Genomic DNA, 21586 nt, shown 5'->3' on the forward strand with positions numbered 1-21586 from the left:
AGTGAATTAAGCAATACGACAACAAATGAGCAAGAGTTGTTGTCCTTGTACAGTAATTACCACGTCCAGCGTCTCATTTTCCCTGACTTTTCCCAGCTGCTTTCTCATTGACTTTGCACACAGCATCAACAACGCTGAAGTTATAGAATCCACAATTCATTGGCCTATGGGGAAAGCATGCCAAAACCCAACTGTCAAAATCCCTAGGGCTGTGGTTATAAAGACAGATTCATTTTTCGAAACACATTTTTTAGAAGCCAATGACTGGTGGCTTTTAATTTTAATTTAATTTACTGGGAGTGTTAAATTAAAAAGTGATGAATGTTTCAGTGCGATTTTTGCCCTGCCATGTGATATTATAAGTAGATAATACTTGTGACACGCAGGGGTAGTCGGGTATGATTGCATGTTAATGCTGAATCAGCTCTTAACAAAAAGATATCCTAAATGTCCTTGCGTGTGTTATAGGCACCTGGTGCATGAGATTAAGTGAATCTGTTGTTTCAAAATTTATGGATTATGAAAAGATGGATAATCATTGCACTGAGTCAAAATTCATTTTATTAAATGCATCGCCTGCTTCCCTGGACCAATAATTTTACTTTATTTCAAATTTTATATTTATGCACATCACATTTTGGAGGAAAAAGCTGAGGACAATGATTTTGAATATTGATAGGTTGCATGGAATCATCTTTTTAAACAATTATAAAACATTTTTTTTATTTCCTGTCATTTTCCCACTTTTTATTTTTCCCATCTTCATAAACACATTTCCTTTTGAAATTGATCTAAATCCAGGACAATAATTTTGCCATGTAATGTTCCCAAATGAATACTCCTGATGCTATTTTCATTGGAGTAATAATGACAGAATGAACAATGTACCTCTTTAGGCCATTCCAGATTTATTAAAAGGGTATGGGCACTGACCGAAATCTTTGCAGTGAGGAGGTGGGAGAAATAAAAATAAATATCTGACCGGTTGCTATGGTTTGATGGGTTTTGTGATGTACTTGACTTACAACGTGCCACAATATAGACTCCACTTGTCTTGCAAAAAAAAATGCTTAAGTTAATGTGATTGGAACCAGATTTTGTATTCTAAATAAATAATGTGTTGCGTGCCATTATCTTCAAGCTCACTCTATTGAAATGATAATTTAGAATGGATTTGGCAATGGTAAAATTACTTGAATACTCCAGGAAACTGCTCAATTTTACCATATTGTAGTGAGTTTCAAACCAGCTGCATGCTGTGATTTTCCCATATGTGTGAGCTGACCCGGTACTCACACTGACCTAAACAGGTTTATTTTATATTAAAGTAGTCATGTTTGTTGCCTCTTTTCAAGTGCAACTATTGAGTATGTAAAAACATAGTCATTTAATAACCATAATTTTCAGTCTTCCTACACATTTGGATGCTTTTTAAATGTTAAATAATTTATGAAAAGAACATCTGTGCAGTAAACATAGATTTCTAGTTAGTTACTAAACTTGGCAACATTAAAAACTCAGCCGACACAGAAGGTCAAAATTATAGAAATGACAGTTTATTGTAGAAAACAATCTATGCATGTTATAACCTTTGAGTTATATGGAAATGAAATAAAGCTTTTACAGTTCTGTTTTGGATTCAACTACCTCATTCATTCAAACCAAAGTGTGTCACGCTGGTGTGTGTGCTGATTTCAGTTTTCAGTTATGAGACAGTGCACATTCCTCAACTGCCCTGATTTAATTAGGACACCCTCACATTAAACACCACTGCTGAGAAAGGCAGCAGGAGAGCACACGACTCTGAAGCCAGTAAGATTAGCCAATTTGCCAGTTCTATCTAATGCCATGCGCCCACCCCCAAGCACTGATCGCAATTCCACCCTTTCCACACATTGGAGGTTGTGAGGTATTAGGATGCGACTCACAGAAACCAGCATTCTTTCTCCCAGACTAGTTGAAAAATGCTGTAAGATAGAGTATACAATTCTGTTGACCCATATAAATTGTATTTTTTTTTTGCCAGTGACAAAATCTACAGAGAGTTTCTTCATCTTTACCATGACCTTCTTTAAAAGGTGCAGCATGTTCATTTATCTTGTTCTAAAATAAAAACTAGATTGATGTAAAAAAAATTGTTCTAGGCAGGTTCCAAAATTTCACCAAATGTGCATTAATAACAATACAAACATTGTGAGCAGGTCATTGGACTTAGCAAGACAATCACATGCGTTCAACATATAGGCCAACACAAAATATACTGTCTGTTTAACCTTTAGCCTTAGAATTCATACATACGCACGTTATTATGCTGTGTCAAAATGACCAAGCATATACAAAAATAATCTTATAGAAAAAAAATCCTTAGTAAACTATCCAATATTGAAAGGCATCTGTCCCAAGCATTGAAAATGATGCATTGGGACACATTTATGCCAATGTGAAGCACTCAATAAATTCAAACCAAGAACATTTGACAGTTGGACTGGAATACAATACAGTAAGTATTACAAGGCCAAACATTATATAAGGAGTGATATGCTATAACAGAATAAGTTTAAGCTAAATGAACAGCCTGCTTCCATTGATTCACACTGATAATCCATTAAAGCCTTAGACGCAAGTTACTGCATGACCCTTCCCCCATGCACCTGTATGTTAAATATTGGGTAGTTTAATACTAGCACTTTTTTTCATACTTAGTGCAAATCTTGGCACAATGGTATTGAACTTGCAGGTTCAGGTCAGTCAGAATTAATTGATTCAGAAAATGACTTCACTTCTATTATTGTGCAATCAGTTTCCTTTACATATAATTATAAAATGACTACTAATGAACAATAAGCCAGAATATATGTCTTGTAAATAAGGCTAAAGTCAGCCAATGAAAACTCTTATAAGAATAGAACAGACATTACATTTGTCAAAAGTGTACTTCAATGTATTTTGAAAAACCTCTCATTGGATTCTTTCCTCCTTTGTTAGAATCTCTGATATTTATTGTCATCCAAACTACAGAATGGGTGAGAGAAGCAGAAAACACTTGCTCAGCTATTTCTCCTTCACAACACAGTAAAATGATTGGAATTTAGACAGAAAAATCTACTTTCCAAGATAATTTTCAGGTTAAAAATAGTGATGTGTTATGATTGATGGGTGTGTAGTTGTCTGCAAGAATTAATGATAATCTGTGAAATTTATTTTACTTATACTTGCGTGGGAAGGCACCGCTAGTGTTAGGTGGAAATGTCGTCAGTAGCTTGGGAAGCAATCAAACTGAGATGGCCTCAGAGAGGACGTCAGCAGAAAGTGAAACACTGGCAGACACTAGAGTGGAGGTGAACTGGACAAAGTAGTTGTAATGTTGATCAATTTTTGCACTATATGAAACTGAAACTGCTGGAAATGCACAGTATCTGAAAAAGAAAACTATATTCATGTTATGGGTGGTCTCTTTGTTAAGACTCTCCAGAATGGTTTGCTTCAGATCGTTTTTCTTTCAGATACTAACATTTCCAGCAATTTCTGCTATTTTCACTTCAGATTTTCAGCATTTGCATTTTTTCTTTTTATCTCTATAGGGTTTGCACACCAAATGCTGTAACTGATATATTTTGCGTTAAGCATCCTGAAGGCAGATGTGAAAAGCTGGATTACCTACATAATCAACCATATGGGCACTGATGAACCACATCACAATGCGGGAAAAGATTAAATTGCCCGCTATTACTGCATTTTTTTCCAATTGCTCTTGATGGTTGGTAACTGATTCTTCCAATGTGCTTTACACTGTAGACAACCTTAGCTTGTACCAGGCATGTGGTCATGAGTTATAATACCAGTGTATAACTGGGGCATAATGAACGCAGGTTTTTACGATTTGGCCAAATTATTTTTGATGGCCTATGGTTTACTTTCTATTTACTGGTCATTAAAAAATTATGAAATTGCCTCTTTCTGTAAAAAGTTTTGAAAAGTACAAATGTTCACCTTTATGGATTTTGCTGCCAAATAAAGAGTAATTAATACACCTTTTGATTTTGATTGTTGCTTAAATGAGACTTAGGAAATCCTAGCCTGTGCTCGCTGACCAACATTGGTTCCCAGTTTGACAACGCCTCAATTAAAAAATTTTCATCCTTATTTTCAAATTCCTCCATGGCCTCGCCCCTCCTTATTTCTGTAACCTCCTCCAGCCCTACAACCCTCCGAGATCTCTGCACTCCTCCAGTTCTGGCTTCCTGCGCATCCCCAATTTTAATCGCTCCACCATTGGCAGCAGTGCCTTCAGCTGCCAAGGCCCTAAGCTCTGGAGTTCCTTCTCTAAACCTGTCTGCCTCTCTACTTCTTGCTCCTCCTTTAAAACACTCCTTAAAATCGATCTCTTTGACCAACCCTATGGTCACCTGTCCTAATATCTCCTTATGTAGCTTGGTGTCAAATTTTGTTTGATGACACTCCTGTGAACTGTCTTGGGACATTTTACTATGTTAAAGGTGCTATATAAATGCAAGCTGTTGTTGATGTTGAACGCAGAATATAAATAATTCTTGTGTGATGATTTTGGTTCTTAAAACGTAAAATTTTCTTTCAAATAAAACAGAAGGGAGGAGAGAGAAACCAGGTAACTACAGACCTGCCAGTTTAACATTAATTGTGCAGAAGTTACTGGAATCTATCATCTGGCACAGAGTAATAAATATTAGCTGATTAAAGAAAGTCAGCATGGATTTATGAAGGGAAGGTCATGTCTGACTAATCTAGTTAATTTTTTGAGGAGTGTACTAGTATGGTGGATAGGGGAGTGTCAATGGATGTTGTCTATATGGATTTGCAGATGGCATTTGATAAGATTCTGCACAAGAGATTAGCAGCAAAAATGAAAGCAAACAGAATTGGTGGTAACCTTGTGACATGGGATTGGTAATTAGTCGCTAGGTAGGAGATAGCAAATAGGGATGAAAGGATTCATTCTTTGATTGGCGGGATGTGACAAGAGGTATTCCCCAGGGATCTGTACTGGGGTCTCAGCTTTTCACCATGTATATTATGACTTGGACGAAGAAACAGAGAGTGGTATATCCAAGTTTATAGACGACACTAAGTTAGGAGGCACAGTAAATTGCGTGGATTGGAGCAGGAACTCAAGATAACAAACAGACTAAGTAAGTGGGCAAAGCTGGGAGTTCATTGTGGGGAAGAGTGAGGTCATTCACTTTGGATCGGAGAAAAACAAATTGGACTATTTACTCAATGGTGAGAGACTAGAAGCTGTAGAGGAACAAAGTGATTTAGATGTCCATGTACAGAAATCACTACAAGCTAGTGCACAGATACAAAAAGGTAATTGAATTGGCTAATGGAATGTTGGCCTTTATCTCAAGGGGATTGGAATACTGCAAAACGATGCTTCAGTTGTGCAGAGCCTTGGTCAGATCCCATCTGCTTTCAGTTTTGGGAATTTAACCTCAGGAAAGATAGATTGTCCTTGAAGTGGTACAGTGCAGATTCACCTGAATGTTACCAGGGTTTAAAGGATTAAATTATGAGGACAGGTTGTATAATCTTGGCTTGAAAGCCTTGAATTTAGAAGATTGAGGGGCAATCTAATTGAAGTCTTTAACATGAAAAAGGGATGCGATATGCTAGATACAGAGAAATTATTTTCTCTAGTGGGGGAATCCAGAACAAGAGGGCATACTCTTAAAATTAAAGCCATCCATTTTGGAGTGATTTAGGAAGCATCTTTATACACAAAGGTTAGTGGAAATCTGGAACTCGCTCACCCAAAGGCTGTGGATGCTGGCTCAATGACATTTTCAAGACTGAGATCGACAGATTTTTGTTGGGTAAGGGTACAAAGGTGGGTAAATGGAGTTAGGTACAGACCAGCCATGATCTAATCGAATGGCAGAACAGGCAGGGGGTGGAGTAGCCTAATCCTGTTCATATAAGTATTACTGAAAAGTCTTTATCTGAAATTAGAGTGAAGGAAATATTAGAACTTTGATGGGTAGTCCACTGACCTCCACCATAACCAACACAAATACTTGGCACTGGGGATGTGTGCAGATCTGGTTGAGAAAACTGAGCCAGGTCAAAGATCAATTCAGTTCATTTAGGCCTGGATTTGATTCTTCCTTAAAATAGTTGTAGTGTTGGGCGTATGGCACAAAATGCGGCTGAAAAAGTGTAGCTGAAAAGATGGTCCAGACTTGAACATGGCTGAAGGGTAGCATTAGGCTAGGAAAAGCATGGTTGTTGATGTAATATATATTAGACACTTCAGTATATGGCATTAGAGAATTCTGAAATCATTGTCTTATCACATGTTCATAGAATCATAGAATAGTACAGCACAGGAAGCCATTCAGCCCATCGAGTCTACGCCAGTTCTTTTGAAGAACAATCCAGTCCGTTCCACTCCCTCGCTCTTTCCTCATATTCCTGCAATTTTTTCTTCAAGTATTTATCCAATTCCCTTTTAAAGGATACTATTGAATCTGTATCCACCACCCTATCAGGCAGTGCATTCCAAATCCTAACCACTCGTTGTGTAAAATATTTTTCATCATGTCGCCTCTGGTTCTTTTGCCAATCACCTTAAATGTGTGCCCTCTCGTTATCGACCCTTCCACCATTGGAAACAGTTTCTCTTTATTTACTCTATCTAAACCCTTCATGATTTTAAACACCTCAATCAAATCTCCTCTTAGCTTTCCCTGCTCCAATGAGAACAATCCCAGCTTCTCTAGTCTATCCATATAACTGTAATCCCTCATCCCTGGAACTATTCTAGTGAATCTCTTCTGTGCCCTCTCCAAAGCCTTCACGTCCTTCCTAAAGTGTGGTGCCCAGAATTGGACACAATACTCCAGCTGGGGCCGAACTAGTGTTTTATATAGGTTTAGCATAACTTCCTGGCTTTTGTACTCTATGCCTCCATTTATAAAGCCCAGGATCCCATATGCTTTGTTAACCTGTCCTGCCACATTCAAAGATTTGTGCACAAACATCCCCAGGTCTCTCTGTTCTTGCAACACCTTTAAAATTGTACCATTCAGTATGTATGGTCTCTCCTCATTCATCCTACCAAAATGTATCACTTCACACTTCTATAAGGAAGGAGGGTTCGGTGCCAAGTTGGGAGGGTTTGGTGGCAAGACAAATTTAATTTCCCAAATTGCCATGAGGAGATTTGAACTCTCAACCTCTGGGATTGCTGGCCCAATACCATAACAACTAGGCTATGTTCTAGATCATTACACAAGAGTGTTATGTGGATTGTCCAGTAGGATTTGGGAGAGAGCACACAACGACACGGAATAGTTACTGTAACATTATAGAGAGGATTACTGTAAGCAGGTTCAGGACAAATCAAATGAATCTTAGCTGATGAGAATAAAGAAGCTTTACTGGGAGTCTCCTCGTTGGGGAACAAAGCATCTATGCTTGCAGCTGTTGGCATTACCAGAGCTTTTACAAGAGATATTTGATGTTGAACCAAAATTAGTTGCACATATAAACAAAGGAAAAGGGCAAGGAAACACCATCGGGCCCATCAAGTCCACCTCATCCACTCAACTATGCAACTGCACACATTTTCAATTCCAGGCACCAGTCTTTGGCAGAGGACATTTAAAATTAAGACCCCATTATCTTTAATGGAGTTTAGATGATTGATGTGATATGTTGGGATAATGTTAAGGACAAGATTTTAGAGTAGTTTCTCATGATAGTTTCAGATCAAACCTAACTGAACAAGTTATTTTACCCCTAATTGGTAATCTTACACAAAATGCTTATTGAAAAAAAAATCCATTTCCAGGAAGGTCAAACTCGCTGTGAGTGAAACCAATGACACTTATTGATTGAAGTGAAAGGTTGTATTGTTCATTGATTGTGGTGTTGGCAAATGGAAAGAAGTCAATAATCTGTAATTAGACCTGAATCTGCCATTTTCAATACTTACTAATAATTGCAAGTGCCTTTAATTGTAAGACTGGAAGATTTAATTCACAAGGATTTTATTGAAGAATACTTACCTGAATTTATTGACGAGCAGCCTGGTCTCACAATCTATAGAAAGCTCAAAAATGCAACCAATCCATTTCAGTGAAGGCAGTTAAAGGTGCACGTTCTTTGCTGTCAATGAAACTGCTTTCTATTTTCAAACAGCACTCTAGTCTTAATTACTATTTTACAGCCCATTTTATATATGCGGTAATTCACGTTACACTCCTCTTCTGGATGGGAAAAAATACACTATAACATTTCTTCACAATCTGGTGCACAAGAACCTGTCTTGTGTAAACTACCAAGAAACAAAATATATTCATCTATTTAACTAATGTGTCCACTACACAACAGAACTAGTAGGATGTGCGAAATGTCCCAGCATTTGGTTTCTAGTAGGGGTGCACTTAAACCTTCTCAGTCTCACAACCTTTTTTGAGCCAAAAGATGACACATTGCACATTTGGAGCAAAGTATGCAACACAAATCTTACGAGCCCCTCAGCAATCTGAAATCAATGGAATCCTGTTGTGCACAATAATTTGGAGGAGATTTTGTTTTTAATTTAATAAGCAAGCATCAGGAATGACAAAAGTTACTGAGGGAAACGTATCAAATTTAAGAAAAATTGCCTGTCAGATTTGCATATTTGCAAAATTTTACTTTTTTTAAAAGAACATATCAACTCATCTTTAATTGTTTCCCAATGGCACAACTGAATCCTGTTAATTGGGACATCAGATTTCCCCACTTTATAGCCCATCTGCAGGAAATAAATCCATCAATAATGATTCATACACACTAAATCCAACAGATGGATTAGAAAATATCCTCAAAGAAAATATACACATTAACTACATTTCCACCAGCTGATGTCAGTGCATTCTTAATGTATACACATTTTATGAATGACAGTAAATGTTGGAGATTGATACTATGCACGGTTTTATCTGATTGATGATTGGTTAAAAGCATGCTGTGAGCAAATTTGTTGCATTTTTAACCGTAGTAACATGGATAACTGATTGTTTTCTTTTTTCCACAAAAGTCATTTGTCGGGGTTTACTTGAACCAGTATATCGATTCTTCAGTGTTGCGGCTTGTGTGCATCACTAACGCTCATCCAATTCCACAGCAGTTGCCAAACTGGGATGGTACGTTTTGTTTGAAACATTGGTTAAGTCTGCAGGGCTACTAAGGAAGACTATGGAGTGGTGATTTTTGTAGATGAAAATGTGTATCTTTCTTACTTTGAGCTGATCCAGAAGTAGGTATTTTGTGGACAGTGGGCATGAGCTTGTTTCTTTATCCACTTCAAAGCATAAACCCCACACCTGTAGGCCAGTACTGGTGCACTGTCTTTTACGCAGTTTCAGCACTGTTCCGACACAATAAAGCCTTCTTTTTCCTGCCCAGCTGGCTCCACTTCAGCATAAGCAGGATGACCAGAGCCCCGTCTGAACTTCATTGCAGGCCATCTACTGGGGCGACGCTAGAATTGAACAGAAATTAATTAGCACGGACATTGTGGCAAAATGCAAATAATTCCAAACAGAAATTCTTAGAAACTTAGTTGGACAAGGGCAAGTGAGTTAAACGGTCAAATTTTAAACTAAAACTGAAGTAGAAAGAAAAGTATCTGAGTAGATCTTGTGGAGATCCTGGTCAAAAGTAATCAACAGTGGTAGTTGGTTACTTCTCCAGTTACTAATGTTTTAATGCAAACCTGATACTTTATGCCTAGTCCTAGAGGATATTTTAGAGCTGTGCCAGTAAGACCACCTTTTTAACCAGCTTGCTCTGGTGCTGAAAAACAGAACACCTAACTTACATGCCCTGTGGTATAACAGAAACAGACTTTATGATGTGGATATGGCAGTCCATTCACAAAGCAATTCACTTCTTATATTTTATATTGATTTAACTTTGGTTGCAGTTTACATATCCAGGTTGAGTTAGAACACAAGCATTAGATTGAGTTCAATGGTAAAAATATTTTTACATCGCATTTTTCTTTTTTCTTCCCCCCCCCCATTCCAGTTTATTCCTCTCTTCATACTGGCATACAGTTACACGGGCACACACCATCTTCTAATATCGAGACAAAGTATTCTTCCTGTAAGCACCAAGATAACAAGGGTCGGCAGATAATTTAACCAAAGCTGCCACCACAGGTGATGCCTAGTTCTATGCCCACAAACACATCCAGTAAAGGCCACTATATGATCAGGAACAGTACCCTAGATGATTTTCCCCAGACCAGGGGCTCAGAGGTCAACTGTAGTCCCTTTATTATCAACCTAGCTGAGATCAAAGACACTAATACGTGTGGAATTGAGTTATAGGGGTATAAATTGGCAACAACCGTCGTGCTGAAACTGATGTGCAAGAGGGCCAGGCGAAAATGTTCCTCTTATAATCATAGCATCTTACAGCACAGTAAGAGGCCATTTGGCCCATTGTAAGAACATAAGAACATAAGAAATAGGAGCAGGAGTAGGCCAATTGGCCCCTCGAGCCTGCTCCACCATTCAATAAGATCATGGCTGATCTGATCCTAACCTCAAATCTTCTATCACTCTGCATCCACCCGAACCCATGTGATCTCCCGGGAGAGGCGAAAAACCAGATAAAGACCCAATGGCCAATTTGGGAGAAAAAAATCCTGGAAATTCCTCTCCGACCCATCTAGGCGATCGAAATTCTTCCAGGAGATCACTCTGTCCCTATATTTTCTACAGTACTTAACTTCTGTAAAGGCGATCTCCACCCCAGCCAGGAACAGGAATAAAACCATCTCCTGAAATCTAACAGAATTAGAACACAGTAGGAGCAGAACAAGGCTACACGGCCCCTGGGCCCGCTCCACTACCCACAGGGCCATGACCATTCCGAACCCAGACTCATGTCCAATTTCCTGCCCGCTCCCCGTAACCCTTAATTCCCTTTACTTCTAGGAAACTATCTATTTCTGTTTTAAATTTATTTAATGATGTAGCTTCCACAGCTTTCTGGGGCAGCAAATTCCACAAACCTACCACCCTCTGAGTGAAGAAGTTTCTCCTCATCTCAGTTTTGAATGAGCAGCCCCTTATTTTAAGATTATGCCCCCTAGTTCTAGTTTCACCCATCATTGGGAACATCCTCACCGCATCCACCTGATCAAGCCCCTTCACAATCTTATATGTTTCAATAAGATCGCCTCTCATTCTTCTGAACTCCAATGAGTAGAGTCCCAATCTACTCAACCTCTCCTCATATGACCACCCCCTCATCCCCGGGATTAACCGAGTGAACCTTCTTTGTACTGACTCGAGAGCATTGTGTCTGTGCCGGCTCTTTGAAAGAGCTACCCAATTAGTCCCACTCCCCTGCTCTTTTCCCATAGCCCCTCATGGCCCCTTCCCAACTCTCCAGATATCAGCGAGATCAGTGGTCAAGGCCAGGAGCATGTACACACTGGCACCTATGCTGGGATGCGAGCCCCCCCGTGACAGCACACGGAATAGGAAGTAACCTCCTAACGTTGGTTGGGAGGTAGGAGACAGGCCATCGGGATAAAGGGAACAGTCTCTGATTGGCGGGACGATACATGTGGGATTCCCCAGGGAGCTGGGCCTCAGCTTTTCACCATATATATTAATGACTTATTTATTAATTATAGACTGACTGCGTGAGTGTGCAAAACTATGGTAGATGAAGTTCAGTATGGGGAAGTGTGAGGTTATCCACTTTGGATCCAAGAAAGATGAATCGGAATATTTTCCCAATGGCGAGAGACTAGCAGCTGTGTAGGAGCAATGGGATTTAGGTGTCTATGTACACAAATCACTAAAAGCTTGTGCACAGGTACAAAGAGAGAAATGGAATGTTGGCCTTTATCTCAAGGGGTCTGGAATATAAAAGTGAGGAAGTGATGCTTCAGTTGTGCAGAGCTTTGGTCAGACCCCATTTGGAGGACAGCATTCAGTTTTGTCCACTGCACCTCAGGAAAGATACACTGGCCTTGGAGAGTGCAGTGTGGATTCACCAGAATATCAGGGCTTAAAGGGTTAAATTATGACAACAGGTTGCACAAACTTGGTTTGTATTGCCTTGAATTTAGAAGGTTGAGCTGTGATCTAATCAAGATGTTTAAAATGATAATGGGTTTCGATAGAGTGGAGAGAGAGAGAGAAACTATTTCCTCTGTTGGGGTAATCCAAAACAAGAGGGGTACAATCTTAAAATTATAGCTAGGCCTGTGGGGAGTGAAATCAGGGAGCACTTTTTCATACAAAGGGTAGTGGAAATCTGGAACGCTCTCTCCCAAAAGGCTGTGGATACGGAGTTAACTGAAATTTTCAAGACCAAGATTGATAGATTTTTGTTAGGTAAGTATATGAAGAGATATGGAGCAAAGGCGGGTAAATGAAGTTTAGGTCGAGATTAGCAATGATCTAATAGAATGGTGGATCAAGGTTGAGGGCTGAAAGGAATATTGAAAGCCCTCTGATTCCTATGTTAATAAGGAATCTTCTGCTGGTGGGTAAATTTCTCTGTACATTCCAGATGACTATCTATCTTATTTTTGCTAAAGATTGTTGGAAGAAATTTGCATATCAGCCAATTAGCTGGAAGAAATTTGCTTAAATGAAGTGCAACAGTGAATTGTGACATAGGAAGTGCAATGTGATGGACAGAAACCATTTTTATTAATAATATTGATATGTGTATAATCTTAAGTGGCAAACGTAGAGTCCAATGCTTCTTTGGCAACTGCAGACAGATGGTCTGGACCAACGCGCCAGTCATCTTTGTTTCCCAACTTAATCATTGAGAGGCAGAGCTAGTTCATATGCTGATTACATTTCAACCACCAAGACCAGATTATGGTTTCAATGACTGGCTTCCCCACTCAGGACCCTGGCTAAAATAGCAGTCGGGCCCCGATGAGGTCATCGAAGCCAGATCTCCATATTTAAAGAAGGACCCCACCAGTCACCAGCGGGTGTCCTTCTTGCTTGCTCAGAGCCTGTGGGAAGAGAGCAGGAAAGCCCCCAGGTGATTTTAACCACCTAACAGTTTCAGTCAGGCAGATTAAAAATTGTCCCTCCTGGAGCAAGGAGAAGAATACCAGTACATTGCATGATGTAATGGATGTATTAAAATGACCTCCATGTTTTGCTATGTCTGTGTGAAATTTATTTGAAAAAGGTCATTTTAAATCTGCTTTGAATCCTAACAGTTCTTACAGATGTCTTCTGTAAACAGAATAAATCAAAGTGGAACAGTGGAAAACAAAACTTATTTCACTCATGAGGAAAACCTTTATAGCTCACCAATTAGCTTTAACACTAGTGAGCTATAAAGATCTTCCCTGTGAATAGAAATTGTCGGAATGTTTGACTTTTCTCCATTGTGCATTTATAGGTAGAATGTGCTTGCCATTCATTTTTCAAAGGAAACCATTAGGAAAGAGCTGACTTATTTCATTGTGTATGTAAGACACAATTACCGAATGATGTTGAGGAAAGTCAAATACACCATTCAGGCCTCTACAGACCAATATTTCAGCAGTTTGACATAGAATAGTTTTATCTCTTTGATTTTCCATCTGTTTTCTTTGGAATGTATTTAATGGATCAATTAAAGTGAACAGATGTTTGTCTTTCTGAAGCTACTCCCGATCTGCTGACATTTGCATTTGGTTGATGCAGTTTAATCACAGCTGACTGAGCAGTCAAAATGTTGGTTTCTAATTAGAAAATACTTTACAGAAGCCTTACCTATGCATATTTACTGGAACAGTAAACCTGGAAGCTTTCATGTTGCTTGGATTCAAGGTGTGTTTATACTGTGTGTACAAGTCTAAGACGACAGAATCGGTCCCAGCCAAACAGGCAGTGTTTTCTTTACACTGCTTGGTTCCAATTCGCATTCTCAGGTCCAAGTGAGAACTCCTCGGACATATGAAGCCACAGAGCTCCGTCCTTCTCAAGGAACCACCTCACCCCAGAACTTTTTAAATAGGGTTTTCCTGCGGATGCAGAGCTCTGCCTGCACCTTATACTGTATAGCGGGAAGTGGTGTTCTCAGCCTCCCGTCTCATTCTCTGAACAACAGTGCAGGGGCAGGCTGGAGAATACCAGCAGTCCTTCTCTACAATTATTCACCCCCAACTCCCCCAGGATCAACAGATCAATTCAGGACCTGCAGGTAATCGATTTCCATTGGCATCCAGAAGGTCCTAATCACTGTGACCACATTTACGTTGCAGGCCATGATTTTCCTGCACCTCCTGCTGGCTCTGTGCCTTTCCAAGAGGCAGTCTTGCACTGGGCCTGCACCCAATCATTTAAATGGCCTGGAACACACAATACTGGTGATCCTGGGTCTGGACTGGAGCAATGCACTTTTGATACACTGCTCCTAGTGCTGGGTCGAGGGAGGTTGGGGGTGGGGGTAGAGGAAAAGCTGCAGTATAAACTCTAAAATTAAGGTTTAAAGATATTGCGGGCAGTATATTGTCAGGAAAAAGATGACAGGATAATGTGCTATTCTCAATTATCCAGTAACCAGAATACTATAATGTATGTAAAGATGCACGTGCAGTGCTGTGCTTTTCTCCCCCCATTTCAAAGTGGTATAGAGCTGGTCATGGATCACTGCTGCAGCTCAAATCACTCTCAGATGGTCTTTGCAAGTAAAGCCACAGCATAAATTACAAAGAAATAATTAGAAACAGAGGAGGACGAGCTAGACTACAGTTTTTAGGTGTCTGTTATCTTTGTTAACCCCAATTTCAACAGCTAACAGGGAAGGTTGCTGGTAATGACAATCTGGTTTATATATTCACCCTGAGGTAAATCTTCTCACCCAGGATCTCATGTGAGCTTTGCTGTAAGTTTTGTTAAAGGTGCCTGTTTAATTGTCTGGAGTGGTTTCATTATCAAAGGTTAGCCATACAAAGCGCTACATGTATAAAAGCAATTAGGGACTGAAATTCTGCCGACACTCATTTTGATAAAAGCAGACTTGAGAAAAAAGTGGTTTGATACAACTTCTTAAACTCATGAGTTTTGGTTCCCTAGTGTTAACAAATTTTGGATGACATCACCCGGGTATACCTCAATGAAGAAGAGACTTGCTGCTGATGTTGGATGGTGGTACATATAAAATGTCACAAGGACTGCTGCTACAACAATGATGATAACCAGGAGGATCCCCACAATCAAGCCAGTGTGGACTGAGTTACCTTTCTTCTCTGCAGTGCTGTCAGCTGTAGAAGCTGGAAGAAGAAGAAGAAGAAAAATGTGACATTTTAACAACTTCTACTAAAACACGTGACCAGGATGTAGCATAGATAAGTTTAAAAATAACACACATTCTGGAATTCCACTGCCCTCAAGTAGTAAACCTAAAAACTACTCGAGTGTAATTGTTAATGCGGCCTGACAGGTTTGATACACACTGTCCCTGTGGGTTGACAGAAGACTGATAACATCTGTGATATTTCATCTTCAGAGATTAAATTTGGTAAAGCGTTAGTCATATTTGAATTTCAGGTAATTCTGGCTGCTCCAGCTATCAAAATAATATTAAAAACTTTATCAAAAGCAAAATACTGCGGATACTGGAAATCTGAAATAAAAACAGAAAATGCTGGAAATACTCAGCACGTCAGGCAGCATCTGTGGAGAGAGAAACAGAGTTAACGTTTTAGGTCGATCAGAGTTAACATTTCAGGTCGATGATCGACCTGAAACGTTAACTCTGTTTCTCTCTCCACAGATGCTGCCTGGCCTGCTGAGTATTTCCAGCATTTTCTGTTTTTATTAAAGACTTTATCACTGATTTACAATGGTTCCAAACATTAGGGTCAAGCAAATGGAGTAAAACATTGTGTGACATAATTTACAAGAGGAAATTATTTTTATGGCATCATCAATTTAACAAAGGGCTTCATTAAAGACTGGCACCAAGCCATCTTGTTAACTGTTTTTGAATATAATCATTACTGGAAGGTGGCTCAGGCAAATAGACGCAATGATCTAGTTCACATGGCATGCCCTGCGTTGAATTTCATTTATGAATCATGCAACATCTTTTGCAGATCAATGACTAATTTCATCCATACATGTTGAAAAGCTATGAGCATTCGATGATTCCTTGAAGCACCAGGGCCTAGAAATTGAGTGGGCTTTGCGCCCATTTTGCGGCGCTAGAGGTCATTGCGCTGGACTTACAGCCAGTTCAGAAATTCCCTGGGGCCCTACCATCGGCGGTAGACCGGTTGCGCTGCGCCGGCACCGATGACGTCATCGGTGTGCGCAGCGTCCCGGTTGCCGTGGTGACGGGCCCCAGCGCCGAAATTGAGTTGCGGCCGCCTCGCCCGTGGCAGCCGCAACTAAGACTCTGGCAACCGAGTCTTACAGGAGTTTGCGCCGGCGCATTAAGGTCGCGCGGCGGCCGGCCGCTTTCCCGCCGGCCGCCTGCCCGCACCTCCCTCCCCGGACTCCTTCACCCCCCCCCGCGGAACAGATGCTTCTGGGCTGCGAGCCCGGCACTTCCCCGAGGTGCCGGGCTCATTTTTGTGAAGATTTTACTGGCCAGCGGGCGGGTGCAGGCAGCTCCTCCTTAACTGAAGGAGGAGGCCTGCACTTCCCGAGCCTGCCGCACCGCATCGGGCGCCGCAGCGCCGGTATAGCGCCGCAATGCGGCAGGTAGCGCCCATTTTCAGGCGCAAACACCCTTCAGTAGCGCCGGCAGCCGTTTGGGCGCGGCGCTACTGAATTTTTGGCGCGCGCAGGGGGACTTAGCGCCGGCGCTAACGTTCCGGCGCTAAAGCCCTGGTGCGGCGCCAACTGAATTTCTAGGCCCAGGTGTTTGGTCCAGCTGGTAGCAATATTGCTTCTGGGTCAGAACATTGCCGGTTTGAGCTCCTAATCTAGTTTAATACTCCAGTACGGTACTTAGGGAGTGTTGCATTATTAGAGGTGTCAGTTGTGATTGAAATTGTTCTGGTGGCTCCACTATATGGAGGAGAGCAGAGATCTCTGTCAATATGTGATTACATGAGCTCCATGCTGCGTTGTAATATAATTCCGTTAGTGCAAATATATATTACTGTTAAACAGCAACATAAATTATCTTCTGGCTGTGAAACTTTGTATACTCCAGCAGCTTTTGAACTACATCTGACCAAATTATGAATTCTTTGAAGAGCAATGGGTTAACGTTTTAAGATTCTTATTAGACAGGTGCCAAAGAAAGCAAACTCATAGACATGGTCATCACCTTTAATGGCTGGCTCATTTAAAAAAAAGCTTTGTCTTACAAAAGCTTGCAGGGTGTACATTGTGCTCGTCTTAGTAATTCCTGGGTAATGCAAAAGCTCGATGGCCGTGCTCATTAACATACTACTTACACAGCAGTACTTAATGATGATCCAGCTTTAAAAAATCAATTATGATTAAAAAATCAAAATTGCACAGCCTTTGTTTCTTTTCCTGCCATAGAGCTCTGGCAGCCAGTAGCATTGCTGGCCCTTGCTCTTTCTGTTCGTCCTCGGCTTCCTGGTCATCCATTTCGTCTTCCTGAAAATGCAGCATACCATGATGTATCTGAAGACTCTCTCAGGGCTGTACTGAAGGATGTCATCAGACTTATCCAGATAGTGGAACCTCTGATTTAGAATGCCAGTTGTTTGTTCTAACAGAGCATGGCTTTCATTATAGCACTTTTCAGCGTCAGTGCTCAGGTTCCTGACAGGATATCCCTCGTCACCTAATAGCCAGCCTGACACCAGATGGTGGAATACAGGATGGTTGAAGGACTGACGTAGGATAAATGCATTACGACTTCTGTCAGGAAACCAGGCACAGACCTACATGATCGACTGCCTGGGGTCACACATCAGCTGCACATTCAAGGAGTGGAAGCCTTTCTTGTTGCTGAATAGTTCAGGGTCTTCACATAGAGGGAAATCTGTGTGCAATGCAATTCTGGTGATACTCAGAGCTTTTTCCTCTGGTTTAGCTGCATCCAATTGAAAGGTGATAAATTGGTTGTGCTTTTCTAAGAGGACATCTGTGACCTGCTTGCCTGTTTGATGCAAATTGGCTGATGTTGCTTGTGTCACCCGTTGCAGCCTGGAATGCCCCAGAGGCATATGAATTGAGAGCCATTTACAGCCTCAGGCAGCAGTGTGCATGACCGGATGCTGGGCTGCAGTTGGTGCTGCAGCAGGTGACAAAGGTCTGCAACAGCCTCCCTGGTGAAGTGGAGCCTGTTCTTCACTGAAGCTGATGTCGGACAATCTACTGTTGAAGACCCACGTGGTGCAAGGCCTCCTGCGCCCTCCCCTCCTTCACACTCTTCTACCAGTAGCCGAGGATCTCTGCTCTCTGCCTTGCTGCTGTTCCTCCTCCTCCTCCTCCAGCCCCAATGAAAGCCTGAGCAACGCCAACAATGAGCAGAAGCTCTTGCGCAGAGATAGTACTGAAGCTCCTAAAAGTCAATTGTTCTTTGTCTTCAAACAGCTTTGGCAACCACAATAGCCAAAAAGAGGCCTACAAGCCTAAAAAGACGAACCAGAGACTTACCTGAGTGCAGCTAAGGATCCCTTTAATTATCCTTCAACAGGCAAAGGATTCTTATTTTAATATTTTAATGAGGTCCCACTGCTTACAGGCAGCTCAGCCCAATATGACGGTTGACACATTTCCTGGGGAGATCGGGCAAGGGAGATTCATCCCCCCAATTTTCAATTTTAGGCCCAAAATGTGGGTGCAACAATGTCAATATCTTTCCCCTTTGAATATAATGCAAATTGTTAGAAACATGGAAAAAAATAGGAGCAGGAGTAGGCCATTCGGCCCCTCGAGCCTGCTCCGCCATTCAATATGATCATGGCTGATCCTCTATCTCAATACCATATTCCCACTCACTCATAATATAAAAATTGCATTAAAAATAAGACAAGTCAGATTTTTATTTCCCTTGTGATAATTTCATAATATAAAGGTTTGCTATCAACATTTTCTGTCTTCTCTGAAACATGGGCCCGTAATTTCCAATAGGAGGCTTCCTGCGTGCGGATGCCTCCGATCGGAAAAAAATCTACGCCCTTACCTGAGGGCTCCTGAGGTGCGGCCATTTCCGATCCAGGGCCTCTCCACAGTCGAAATGCGCAGGGCCCAGGTATCCCAGGGGCGCAGGCAATTCGCAAGTGTCTCTGGGACCACGTGGGCCAGGTGAGCCAATGGGAGAAGGGAACCCCCCTTCATACTTTTGACAGACAGACCTGTCAAAAGTACGAATGGGGATAACTGAAAAAAGATTAAATAAATTTTTTAAAAACCATCACGTTTCTAAAATGAATTAAAATTACATTGGCCCAGAAATTCGGGTCCCAACGCGTGAGTACGCACTGGGTACTCACTGGTAGGCCCAACGAAAGTGCCGGTTTCGTGCATGCACTGCGCATGCGCGGGAAACCGGCACTTCCGTTCCCTTGAAAGAAGGGGTTGACAGGTGGAACGCGTGCGCCGGAGAGGCAGCGTGTGCACATCGAACTTACGTTTTTTTTGCAGGTTTCTCCGGGAGGGTAAGCCTCCAGGAGATACACTTTTAAAAAGCAGGCGCAAGGCCTGCTTTTAACAAGGTAAGTGGTGAATTAATTAAAATTAAAACATTTTTTCCACAGGTTTATTATTTTTAAATACTTTAAAGAAAGGTAAGTTTATTTTTAGCCCCGTTAGAAAAAGTAATTAATTTTTTCAAAAATTTAAATTATTGTTTAAAATAGTTATATCATGTAATTTATAGTTATTTTAAAAATGTGATGTTTTAAAAAAAAATTATTTGACGTTTTAGTGATGTTTTGGGGCTTATAGTATTTATAGGTTCGACAGCTCTTCCTATCAAACTTATGAATGAAGCATTGGCTCTCCATGGCCCACGTGATCCCAGGGGACGCATCGAACTAACTGCGCCCCTGGGATACGCAAGCACTGCGCGCCGGCAGTTGGAGAAGGCCCAGGATCGGAATCCCACGGGGGCCCACAGCTAAACGGCCGGCGCGCTAGGTAAGTGCAGGTCGGGGGCTTGCACCCACGGGAAGCCCCCGACCCAAATTTCTGGGCCATTAAATTAAATATTTTAAACAAAAATTCAATTTTTTGAAAAAAAAATTAATATTTTTTTACAGGGCTAAAAATAAACTTACCTTTTTAAAAAGTATTTTTAAATTATAAATGAGTGAAATTTTTTTTTTAATTACAACTCTTATGCTGGTAAAAGCAGGCCATTCGCCTGCTTTTACCATGCATAAGATTTTTAAGTGATTTCAGTGGGTGGAGTTTCTGCAGAAAGTGGAACTCTCCACCCGCAGAGGCCCTTCTCCAGGGCAGGCGGAGGATCTGTCAAGAGAATTCTTGACAGATCGGAAATGACGGTTTTCAGTGCATGCGCTCCGCATGCCTGAAACCGGCATTTCTGATGTCCCTACGGGTGTCGTACAGACCCGTAGGGATCGGAAAATACAGGCCATGGTGTTGCTGCACAGTAAGAAGAAGTGTTGGTGTGCTGCAAGTCAGTAACATATCAAAGGTGACAAAATAAATTCAGAGTATGTCAAACTGAGAGAGTGATGCTTAAGTGGTTTATCAGTGTCACCTGAATTCCCAAATTCTTGAAACACAAAGGGAATTTCTCCATTTTGGGAAAGGTGTGGGGGGGGGGGGGGGAGGGGCGGGGATGGTGGTTTGCTTTATTTTTTGCTCGACCTAGTTCTGCAGGGTATTACACAAGGGGCTCCCAATGTAGAATCAAATGATTTAACCTGATATCCCCTTGCACTAACTGATTTGAGCTACAACAATACTAGATTTCACTCGAGGTAACATATCATGTACAAATTGCATTATCTTATTTTGATTGGACTGCATGTAGATATTGATGCATTGGAGATACTGACTAATCTTTGCACTGTTTACATATCCACTCAGTAAGCCCATGCTGCTTTAAATCTAATTATCTAATGGATTTGTTTAAAATGAGCGCTTTTTAACGTTGTTTGATTGAAACTTAATTCTGTTTAATGTAGGTTTTATTGAACTATTCAAACTCTAATAAACATAGTTTAAGTTGAATAGATTTTTAAAATGTTGTTTCTACATTTTATATAAGCAACTGCCGAATTTTCCCTGTGGAACTGCAGTACAAATTAGATCCACGCTGGAAAACTACATTAAATCTATTTTCTGGTGTACTTAGCTGCATTTGTGCCATAGCATTCTGGGTGACTAATTTTGCACTATTGATTTTTTTCCACCCAGTATTACTTAAGCTAAATGAATAGATCAGTTATTGGCCTGTGGCTGTTAATAGCACCGTGAGATATTTCCCGTGTTATTCAGCTAGAAACAGCAACGTTAATTACACCAACTGTCAGCTGGTCATAATAATGAGGGAACCATTAAAAAAAACTGGATCATTCAGCAAACACACATTTGGGAAAAGAGAGTAGCGCAAGCCGCAATTAACCTGGCTCATGTTAAAGATAAACCAAATGGTGAATCAGAGT

The 21586-nt window shown here is 40.9% G+C and overlaps 1 protein-coding gene across 1 annotated transcript in view; it reads right to left on the reverse strand.

Moving 5' to 3' along the window:
* Positions 1-1534: 1534 nt before the first annotated feature.
* Positions 1535-21586, reverse strand: part of plxdc2b (plexin domain containing 2b) — a 615561-nt gene continuing 595509 nt past the window's right edge. The window contains exons 13-14 of the mRNA XM_085987831.1: positions 15126-15286; positions 1535-9508 (exon numbers count right to left, since the gene is read on the reverse strand). Coding sequence (XP_085843957.1) covers positions 9389-9508; positions 15126-15286 — 281 coding nt within the window. The 3' untranslated portion in view covers positions 1535-9388. The remainder of the gene's footprint in view (positions 9509-15125; positions 15287-21586) is intronic.

The sequence above is a fragment of the Somniosus microcephalus genome, chromosome 5, assembly GCF_052327205.1.
Source record: "Somniosus microcephalus isolate GS21.2 chromosome 5, FLI_Smic_1.0, whole genome shotgun sequence".
NCBI classification, from domain to species: Eukaryota; Metazoa; Chordata; class Chondrichthyes; order Squaliformes; family Somniosidae; genus Somniosus; species Somniosus microcephalus.